General features: G+C 48.5%; 1 protein-coding gene across 1 annotated transcript; it reads right to left on the minus strand.

The window, feature by feature from the left end:
- Positions 1-904: 904 nt before the first annotated feature.
- Positions 905-10,283, minus strand: CAMK1G (calcium/calmodulin-dependent protein kinase IG). The gene is made up of 11 exons (XM_009697863.1): positions 10,192-10,283; positions 7,238-7,366; positions 6,651-6,725; positions 5,733-5,871; positions 5,468-5,591; positions 4,868-4,943; positions 4,161-4,273; positions 3,199-3,277; positions 2,685-2,772; positions 1,519-1,946; positions 905-998 (listed from the first exon to the last, which is right to left on the minus strand). The coding sequence occupies exons 1-11, from the start codon at positions 10,281-10,283 to the stop codon at positions 905-907; spliced, it is 1,437 nt and encodes a 478-aa protein (XP_009696165.1).
- Positions 10,284-11,094: the final 811 nt, after the last annotated feature.

Genomic DNA, 11,094 nt, shown 5'->3' on the forward strand with positions numbered 1-11,094 from the left:
TACATGACCGATCAGTGGAACGGGCCTTTTTGGAGCCTATAGTAGATCTTACTTGCATTTGTCTCTTCTATTCATCCTTTGTTTATTACAGTCCTGTTCGTACAATCTCATCAGTAGCGAGTGTCATAAAAGATGATGGGGGTAGCTCACTTCATGTAGGTTTTGTGAACTATGCTAGCGTATGCTCACCTTTGAGGAACACTCTTTATTGCAGGATCTAATAGCAATAGTTCTTACTGCTCATATATAATGTGGTGCAAATGATAACGATTTAGCTAATCCTGAATTGCTCCAAGCTATGGTCAAACAGGACGAAACTTTCAGGACTGTATTCTGCTCACCTACAAAACGAACATCTCCGTGCTCTGCTCTCTGGTAACAAAGCAGCTTAGACTGACCTGCCTGGACCGAATCTAGGAAAGGGAATGGCCCGCAGGCTGTAGGGGTTGTCCTGCCTACGCTCAGCCATGGACCAGCAGCCTCTTGTCAGCCCTTTGCTCATGGTCCAGCCCAAAAGCCCTGATCCCAGCTGATGAAGCTGTTTGGTTCCAGTGTGATTCCCAGTGAGTAGCTTTGAATAATTGTAGAGTTTGGTATGACAGGTCCATGCTTGGCTTCCTTTCACATGTTCCTTGGGCAGCCCTGTTGTAAAAGTTGGATTCGGAGACACTGGACTGGCCTTAATGGAAGCTGAAAGATGATTTCTTCCTTGAAAGATGGTTTAGTTAAGGCTTTTTCTGTTGCAAAAAAACCCCTGTGAGTCAATTTATTTCACATACAATCACCTTGCTATTTGTACCTTTCACTTTTTCATGCCATAATGGGATTAATTAAAAGCAGCTGGTGATTGGATTGCAGAGCACTTACCGCTGGCGATGCGGGGAGCCCGGTGGCTGCCGCCTCATCACATGACCAAACAGACTCCGGTTTGGCCAGTGCCACAGTGAGAAGAGTGTTTACTGGTTTTCACTGGCACAAGAACTTCTGATTTGAAATGACTGGTTGCGAATGGAAGAATCCGAGACAAAGAAGAAAAAAGAGAAATAGCAATATTTATGATTGTTCTGCAGGTGAATTGAAATTGTGTTTTTAATATAAAGAGCGTCAGCTGCTGAATGCAAAGCAGAGCTGGGTATGAGTCAATGCTGTGGCAAAGGCAGGGTGCAGTCGCTCAGCACCAGCTGGGTATTTGGCATCGGCAGCCTTGACCACAGGCAATTTCAGTTTCTGGAAAGCAAATGTGCTCGAGCCAATGGAGCGTGGCAGTGGAGCTCTGCTGCCTCGGCTCACTGCAGGCTTTGCCTGGGCAATGTGCCTCACCTGATGCTTGTACAAGCATGGAAGACACTTGGCTGGGCACCACTATCCAGCCAGTCAAAGCATTTGCTTCTGTCCTTATTCCTCCCTCCTTTCTACCTCCACCTGGGGCTGGCAACTTATGTGCCAGGCAACTTGTTCCAGAGATGGTTATTCCCGTATACTTTGTTGGGAGTTACGGCTAACGACTTAGATACCTACTGGGATTTTGCAGATTTTTTAAGAAGCACTGTCTCGGAGCAGAAGGACGTCTTTGTTTTCTCGTGCCCCACGCAGGCTGGACTGCAGCCACAGGACGTTCTGGTTGGTGGGCTGTGGTTATCCGGCAGGAGCAGGCGGCTGCCCGCAGGCAGTGGTCCGTTCTCCGAGTGGCTTTGCATCTTTCCCTCTCGCATTCCTGTGTCTTGCTCCAGCTGAGTGGGAGGGTTTGGACACCCCGGCGTGGGGACCAGAGGGAGTGACGCGTCCTTGGCTTGGTTTGGCGTTGCTGTCTGGATGGCCACCATGGGCGTGTTGGGTCTGGACGCCTCCGAGACTTGTATAACAGGGAGGGTGCTTTCAGCCGCAGCGTGACCGTTCATGTGGAGCTTCTTCATGTGGTGCACAACGGCTGCGGCGTTGAAGGCTTGCTGGGGAAGAAGACAAAAACCCCACGGTGAGCCCCCAGCGATGCCAGGCCGGGTAGGTGCCGCGGGCCGAAGGGACCATCTGCCGAGGCGATGGCTGCCCTGTACTGGTTAGCACAAGGTGTGGCAAGCGGGATGTGCTCCTTCCTGGCATAAACACCGCGGTTTCCATTGAGTGCAAACTGCTGATGCTTTTGAAGATTACAACCACTTCTACATGAGGAACTTGGGGGGGAGCAGCTGTAAATTACCCCGCAGTGTGAAATGGAGTCTAGAGCTGAATTCTGAATGTAAGTATTTAAAATGCTACCAAACATGTGGTTCCTATGGCATTCCTCTCTCCAACTACATTCTTACTAAAACTCCTGATATAAATGAAGCACTCATTTATCTTCAAGGCTGAAAGGAGGAAAAGCTGGATTAAGGTCCCCAAAAGATCTGATGGAGCACCCATTTCACTCCCTCAGTATAGAGGCAATAATCCTTTTCCCCTCCCCTTTACTTTCTCGGCGAGGCCTCTATAGTGCAATGTTTGTGGTGAATCTACGGGTATGCATTGCAGCAGGGAATATTTGTCCAAACATACTATGAACAGTAACCGCATACAATTTTCAGGCAGCCTTTGGAGGATCTGAGCTTTGGGTGCTTACCCACACAGCCGAAGCCTTGCTTGTTGCTGGATGGCAGCAACTGGCGTTTGTTAGTGAAATGCCTCTAGGCTCCCACCAGCAAATGACTTACCCTCCATTTGCTCTTTGCAAAGTTTTTCTGAATCTGAGCGCTGACAGATGGGTATATGTCACGGTGAAGGGCTGTATTTCCATTAATCCTGCAGATGGGGAGAGAAGAAAATGGGCTCGTAGGCAGATGGCATTTGTAAGGCATTCCACATTCTGGAGGCAACTAACTGCTTTGTACGTTCAATCAGCAATAATTAAACCCAAAGGAAAAACAGCAACAAAATGTAACACAAACACACACTTCAAAGCTTGGAAAAGCTCAGGATGGGATTTCTTCTTTGCCTCTGTTTATGGAGGCAAATATGCACAAATTGCATCTTGAATTATTCATCATTTTTTTTTCTTTGCACGCAAAAAAGAAACACCCAGGGCCACGCGGAGGCAGACGGTGACGTTAATAACGGGGGCTGGGGAGACCCCCCTGTTCTCAGCTACTGCCGAGCACGGCGAGCGAGACGCGGAGGCCGGTAAATCCCCACGGCCGCCCGCTCCTGCCCCGGCCCCAGTCCTCTCACCATGGGTGCCGCAGGGCTTCTTCACAGGTAAACCTCGTGTTTGGGTTTTTCTCCAGTAAATGCCTGATGAAATCCTTGGCTGTTTGGGAGGGGAGGAGAAGCAGAGAGAAAAGGTTATTTTCTCCTTGTTCCAAGATATGATCCTAATAGGACACGGCAAACGCTAGTGGATAAACATCGCAAAGGTCAGCCCCGAGAAGGAGGTGTTTGTACCGCTTCGTTACTCCGTTAAAGGGAGATGTTTGTACTGAAGGGCTCCAGATGAAAAAATGCGAACTGGAGGTGTACTGAACTTCACGCTTAGATTACACGAATTTCAGTTGAATTATGCAGGTAATAACTCTAAAAAACATAAGAAAGTGCAAACTGAACAGATTTAGAACTTCCCCGAAAGAGCACTCGCATCACTCCTGGGTTTTTTTGGGGTTGTTTTGGTTTTTTTCTTTTTTTTTGCAAGGAGGATTGCGGTTATTAAGTCCTAACGAACCCCCTGCTAGTTTTGTTTGCATGTGTAAAAGATTGATGTTCAAATTATGCTGCTAAGATGCTGGCTTCAGTAAACTCTGTGCAGGCGAGCCCCACTACCAGGTTAGTCGGGTGGAAGGGTGCGGTGGTGGCGGAGACGGCTCGCTGTGTTGCTGAAAGGAAGCATGACGTGATGGGAAGAAAAGCAAAGGGGAAAAGAAAAACACCCAGAAAAGCGAGGTGAAAAAACCCTGTGGTTCCCCTACTTCCAAGGGAAACGTAAGCCTGCTCTGAGCTCACTAATCATTTGTGAAAACCAGGGTTACGTTAACAGAGGCTTCACCCTTTCCCATCCCCACCGAGGCAAGCGCAGGGTGTTCGGGGGGTGCTGGGGTGCGTGGGGGCTCGGCTGGCGCAGGCTCGTGCCCGTGGGTCACCGGGCTCCGCATTGCAGCTCGTGGGAGGGAGCGCGGTGCTTCCCAGTGCCGGAGCCTTACCTGACTCAGAGATATCGTCCCAAAACGGAGACTCAAACTCATAGTAGCCTTCCTTAATCTTTTCAAACAGTTTGGATTCGGTCTCTTCGTAGAAAGGAGGATACCCGCACAGCCTGGAACAGAGCAGAAAGCCAGCGGTCCTTCAGTGCCGCCGTCCACGTCTGCACGGGCCCCTCCGCAACCCGGCCAGGCTGGGCACCCGCAGGCAACGCCAGTGAGTAACAGAGACGCCTGCTCTGTCCGTCCGTCTGTCCCTCACATCTAAGTGTATTGGTAAAGCTGCAGAAAAGAGTTAAAAACTTAACTGCAGCAGCGAAAGGACAAAGCCACAGCTGGCATATAGCTGCATCGTGTGGGAGGAAATGAAACAAAAAGTACCAAGGAAGATTGAATGATATTTGTAGGCAACTGAGGGGAGAAAAAAAAAAAAAAAAGAAGAGAGAACAAAGCATGGGATGAGGCACATAATAGAGAAAATGTGATTCCTTTCATCTCTGCTCCAGTACTTGATTCCCCACGTCCCTTTCATTTCTGTGGTCTAGGGAATCTGTGCAAAGGAAGAAATCAGTGCTTCTGTATTCCCACAGCAAAATGGGAGGTCTGGTATCGCCTCCGCTTGCACTGCCACTCTGCAGAGGTGTATGGAGTGATGCAGCAGCTGGGAAACTCATGGAAAAATAAGTGGGATGCAGTTTGCTCTTACTCACAGGATATAGGTGATGACTCCAATGGACCAGCAGTCTACAGCTTTGCTGTATGGTTTCTGGGTGAGGACTTCGGGGGCTGCGGAACAGGAAAACCAAATGAAAATTCTAAGCAAGAATAAATTATCCGATACTGGGAAAAGCAGTAGTTTCTTGTATGCTCGGCCTCTGAGGTGCCAGTGCCAGTAACAGCCCCATTCACCAGTTGGATCGGTCTGGTTTATGCCATTGAATAGACCATTTGTGCCTGCATCCTTAGGTTTTAACTAGTAAGCGGTGGATCAAGCCAATGCAGTCTAGTGGACGCTAAAATCTCGTTGTGTTAAAAGTATTTTTGTAATTTTTCAATAAATACATGACTGACGCTGAAATATCTTGCTCTTAAAATTATCCTTTTCTTTGTACTTTTAAACATTCTGAGATTTTTTTTTTTCAGTCTTTACACTCATTTGTAATCCACTCTTTATGTGGACCACACCGTGCATCTGAGTAGCTAACATAATTATGTATTTTCTTCCTTTCTGCTAGGCAAGGTACTGTACGTGCACAAATGTTTTTCCAGACAGTCCGGCAGCACAAGCCCATTCCTGCGCCTTGGCTTACCGACGTATCCTGGAGTCCCACAGGCGGTGGACATGATGCCGTTCTGTTCCATTTTAGACAAGCCAAAGTCCGTGATCATGATTTTGGAGTTCTCCTCAGGAGTAAGGTAAAGAAGGTTTTCAGGCTGTGAACACAGAGTGGTCAGAGGTTGAAATTTGTGGTAGAAAAATGGAAAGGACCAAGAGAAAGTCATGGGGCAGAGCAGGCAAAGCCTGCGGTCACGCCAGCTCCCCGAGGCGCTGCTGTTGTGAGGGACAGGTCTCACCTTCAAGTCGCGGTGAACTATTCCGTTTTCGTGGAGGTACTTCACTGCTGTCAGGACCTGGTGGATCACCACACTCGCATCTTTCTCGGTGTAAACTCCTCGTTCCAAAATCCGGTCAAACAGCTCTCCCCCAGATACCCTGTGGAAATGGTAGTTCAGAAAGAGACAGACTGGAAAAAAAATAAAATTAAACAGAGCTAATCATGCTTGTCTGTTAGGCAAGCTCACTTTCTGGTCCTTTTACAACTCCACCTACAGCAGAACAGTTCCTTGGGCAGCAGTTTTTGTGAAGCTGAGGCTGATGGACACTCTTGGATGCGCTTTCAGGGTGCCAGTAAGCATTACTGGTAAACCTAGGGAATTTGGGTAAGGTTACGAGGCAACTCCCGGCAGGTCTGAACCGCAGGCATCCAGCACCGTGGGCAGGACTGCCTCCAGGCTCCGCTACGCAAGCAGATACATGGGTTTGTGTGATTGCTTCCTTTAGCTAAATTTGCAAGTTAGGAGTAGCAGCCGGGTGCTCAGAGCTGATGCCCGCAGTGAGCTGCTTTCTCTGCAGTTGACATGTTGCCCGTTTTCATTTCTAGAAACCCTGCATGGCACAGCTTTAATTAGAAATACTTCTGTCTCTGCCCTGCTAAACTGTGATGAATTAATTTGCATAAATAGATCCTAATCTTGGTTTAGAAACTTACTGCTAAAATGAGCATGGGCCAAGACAGCATGAGAAGTGTCCAGGTTAGCTCAAACCATGCGGCTCTCGCCTCGGTAGTGAGGAGTGTTTGAAGGACACCCATGCGTGCAGCTTTTACACGTGAGGGACCCCAGTGTGCGGGTGCTGAAATACAGCACATCGCCCTGGTCCTGCCACTCGTCTTCCTCTGTGGCCCACAAAGAAATGGCTCTGCTGATACTTACAGCTGCATGACCAGGTAGAAGTGGGTTGTACTCTCATAAATATCTTCTAAAGTCACAATGTTTTCATGCTTTATTCTGCAAAGATAAGTGTGGGTCAGAAACAAACCTGGCAAGGACAAAAGTGGCTTTTCAAGTGGAAAACCCAACAGTCATCTTGCTTTAATCACAAGTGAAAGCTGGCTGGGCTGTTTTGTGGCTGATCTCCCTCGCCCTGCGTGGCCGAGGATCCTTGACACCACTGCGAAGTCCCGTTGGAGCACCGGGCACCAACAGTGGAGGACGAGACCCGTCGTTTTTAAGCAGCCGCCTGCTCTGCATCAGGCGCGTTACTGGGACTGCAAAAGCATCCGCTCTGGTTCTCCGTTCCCTGCCTGCTGCTCTGCCGCAGACCTGGGGCAGTACGGCTGCGCTGGGGTTACCGACCCAGCCGAGGAATGAGAGAAGAAACTTTACTAATCTTCGAATTCACAGTGATATTTATATATTCTTTAAAAGGAAATACTTGTTTATATTATTCTTACTGTAGAGCCACACATCTGAGGGAAGGACATTTGTTCTACTTTACATTACAAGGTATATATACTCACTTCTTCAACACTGCTATTTCATTCTCCAAGCTGCTATCCCTTGTGAGAGGAGACTTCTTGATGCATTTCAGAGCAAAGAGCTTGCCAGTGCTTCTTTGCTTCACTAGGAAAACTTCTGAAAAGGCACCTCTGCAGAAAGGAGAAGTTGTATTTCAGTAGATGCTGCTGCTGTGAACTGGAAGGATGCTCACAGAGAGAAAGAGGAAATAGCAAGAAAAAACAATATGGTAGTCATTTAACTCTAAGTGGATGCTGATTTTAAAGCTAGAACTACCGCTCCAGCAGCCCCAAACTTGGGATGTTCGATGCAAGATTATGCAACATAGAGAAAATTGTGGGGTTTTTTTCTACGTTTGTGTGGAAAAGATTACTTTTGCACAGTTCATCATGAAGCTGTGTTGAGGTAGTGGACAAAAAAGACCCCTGCAATGAAACTAAGTCGTGTTCTTCAGGACCTTCTGTGTTTTAGTCCTGTGTGTGCCGTGCCAGGTTGCGGGGAGGCAGACGGCAAACGCGGTTTTCAGGACGTGCCTGGGGTGGGTGCGGGAGGAGGCACCGTCCATGGTCTCGCAGCTCACAGCCTCTCAAGGAACCTTTGCACCTGAATCCCTTGGGCCTGGGGGATTTTCCTGGGCTAAGTGCAAGCCCAGGCGAGGGGCTGTACCGACAACCACCTTGCTGACAGGGTGAGCTGCAGCTCGGGTGCTCTCTGGGGTTAAAACCTCCTGTGGAAAGGTCTCAACAACCTCCACTCTAACGGGGACAAATTCCTGCTTAATACAAGTCGTGTTTCCTCAAAGCCCCCATCGTCTTAAAGTAGTCCTTCACTCTCCCCCGTCAGCATTGCCCTGAGGACCGCGATAGCCGAGGTGCAGCGAGGAGAGCCCAATTATGTGGAAGTGTGGGCATACCAACCAACGTTCTGTATATCTAAAGTGCAAAATAACCTCAGTTAATAGTTTCATTCAGCACCTAATGCGTGTTCCCTTCTGCAGAGACTGCTAATACCTGCGTAACCTTAGTGACAAAGTGACAATGAGTGTCTTGTACGTTCCTGATAAGGGTTCAGCCAGTGCAGCGATGAGCAGGTACTTATAACATGCCTAAAGCTCACAATCCTGTTAAAGGTTTGTCTTAGGCAGCTGAACACATGTCTCGGGAGAGTGACAGTGCATACCTTGCCAGGTCAGTCCTTAATAATCCTCATCAAATGAGCAACAGATTTTAATTGCTGGCGGTTAAAGGGGACTTGCCACTGAGTCTGCAAAGGGAGCTGGAGGGCAGAGCGAGGAAGGTGGGTGCAGTGGAAGCAGCTTCTTGGTTGGGATGCTCTTGCAGCAAACCCAATAAACAAGGGCAGAAAACCTGTATCTCCTGCAATCCACTATGCAAGGAATCCAGCGTACTGTGTGGGTAGCTCGGCTGAGCACGGAGCCGGACCCATCTGGCACGTGGTGTCTTTGTCAGCGAGCGGCAGCCGGCGATGGCGCGGGGGGAAAAGGGCAGCTCCTCGCTCGGCTCTGCTTTCCTCCTCCTCCAGTGGCCCCTGGGTGCTGCCCAAACAATGGGCAAAGCCCATCGGGGTTGTGAGGGGTTGGGCTGTGTCAGGACTGCTTCCTAGCAAGGAGGGGAAAAAAAAAAGACCAAAACAAAAACCCAAACAAAAAACCCCACAGATTTTTGAGAAGGGATCCCAACAGATGAATTCCAGTCTTTGTTTCACTCGCTAAATGACATGCAATGGTCTTCTCTCTTCTGGCCCAAGAAGCGGGTGGTGTTGGGACCTTTTCCTTGTTTCACACATTTTTCTCCTTTTATCCATATAAACTCTGAAGGCTGTTTCATGGAAATGCCTTTTAAGTTCCTGAGAGCTCTCAAGGAGCAGGCAGGGATGTCCTCGCTAGGGTCTCTAACCCAACAGTGATCCAGCAGTTGTGGGTGCTGAGGGAAGGTGACAGTAAGTTTCCAGGTAGTTTTCGGTCCCAGATCTTCATTTATGTTCTTCAGCTAGCTGAAGTGGTGCATGTGGAAAAAAATCCCGATTCCTAATGCTAAATTTTCCTATTCATGTAATAGTAGGAAATGAACAACCTACAAATCAGATGCTGGGGCATCTGTTCTATATATCTGTCCCAAACAGTTTATAATAATTATACCCCTTATTAAAAAATGATGAATCAACAAGTTGGCTAGGAGAGAACAAAGCTTTTTCTAATCTCATTCCTTTAGAGAAAGCTGCTGGATAATTCAACTAATTTCTGAGGCTGACCAGGAACACAATAATTGAAAATGTCACCGAGATCTGGAGGAGCTATTTTTTTGGGGGAGCGTTGCCATGGGTTCTAAAGTCACAGAAAATTGGGCCGTGACAGAACTCGCTGGTGGAGGTAATTCAATTCCTCCTCCACTACCTTAGAAATGTTTTCTCGTCTCATTCGCGTGAATAGGCAAATTAAGCTGTTAACGCACAGAGAAGTATTGTACAACTTGAACATCCTTGTTCTTGTTTCATCCCTCAACTGAGTCAGGGTTTATGAGCTAAATATATGACTTATTATTATAATCTCTCTCTCAGAGCCATCTCTTGACCTTGCTTGACCTTGCAGCAGCAGCAGGGACCAGTGTACGCAGCAGGAAAAGAGCAAAAATTTAACGAAGCTGCCATGCAGGCTTAGAGGGAAAGGAGGGAAGGGCAGAGCTGACCCGGAGCCGTGCCACGGGGCTGGGTGGGAAGGGACTGCTCCGGTGCCACCTGGCAAGCGTGAGCCGTGAATTGGAGCCACAGCCACGCGGCAGCGATGGGTCGCCCACCCCTCCCCTGGAGAGGGGGGTCTGTCTCTGAGGGAGCCGTTTTCTTGGGGCATTGGCCAGTGCCAGGAAGGGAGTCGATGCCCTGGGCTGGGAAGGCGGTATCTAGAGGTGGCTTCTGTCTGGAGAGCTGCTGGGGTACTTACGATCCCAGGGCCTCCATGAAAATGAATGTTTTTCGGATGTTGCTCGTCTGTTTCTTCCAGGAGCTGCTGTCGTCCTCTTCCTTGCGACCCATCTCCTCCAGAGTGGAAGCAGGGAATGCTGTGAGGAAGAGGAGGAGAGATGGCTGACGTGACAGGTACTCGCATGAAGAACACGACTACCCAGGAGCTAGCTGGATTCAGAATGCTGTGAACGATGTTTGCTTGGTCAGAGGAGTCGGACTTTTCAAGCATGTGACATTTTGTGCTGGTTTTGCTGCTCACAACTCTGTGCTGACCATGTCCCAGCTGTCAGTGTGGGATAATACCAGATCAGCTGGGCAAGAGCTGGTGACCATATGGTAACACTCTCTTGTCAGTATACTCATTTAGCATGTCTTGGCAATTACAAATGTTTATATTGTGCTTTGTATTTAGTGGTTAAAAAAGCACTGCTGAATGGTTGCTAATTTTAACTAAAGCATCCATGACTTAACAGATTAAAAGTTAGGTACAACTAGCGATGGAGATGGAATAGTCGAGCTGCTTTATCGCTCAAATAATAAATAGTTTAAAGAGCTCATGAGTGCAGGGAGGGGAATTGATATAAAACATTTTGTTAATCTGTCTGGTACAGTTTGCGCTGCTGTCATTTTTAATTTTTTGTTAATCGACAGACTGCCTTTGCTCTGACTCATAACCTTCCTGTTGCCTTTTTCTCGCAGGGCTGCGATGCCGCGGTGCTGGCTGGTGGGAGGCTGCTGACGAGGCGAAGGGGTACCCAGTTTTTAGTGCCGTGCCCTGTCCTGATGGCACGTCTCTGTGCTGCAGACGGGGAGCAAGTGGTCCACACCTGCAGTCCCTGCCCGCTCAACGTACGGGGGTGGCGAGAGCAGCTCGCAGAAA

Source organism: Cariama cristata, unplaced genomic scaffold, assembly GCF_000690535.1.
Source record: "Cariama cristata isolate BGI_N322 unplaced genomic scaffold, ASM69053v1 scaffold18673, whole genome shotgun sequence".
Taxonomy (NCBI): Eukaryota; Metazoa; Chordata; class Aves; order Cariamiformes; family Cariamidae; genus Cariama; species Cariama cristata.

What these genes read in the sequence shown, in the direction of transcription:
- CAMK1G (XM_009697863.1), bottom strand. Translation starts at nt 10,283, where the DNA reads ATGGGTCGCAAGGAAGAGGACGACAGCAGCTCCTGGAAGAAACAGACG. An exon ending in TTCATGGAGGCCCTGGGATC is followed by an intron (nt 7,367 to 10,191) that starts GTAAGTACCCCA and finishes TCCTTTCTGCAG; the next exon opens with AGGTGCCTTTTCAGAAGTTT. An exon ending in TAGTTCACCGCGACTTGAAG is followed by an intron (nt 5,592 to 5,732) that starts GTGAGACCTGTC and finishes CTGTGTTCACAG; the next exon opens with CCTGAAAACCTTCTTTACCT.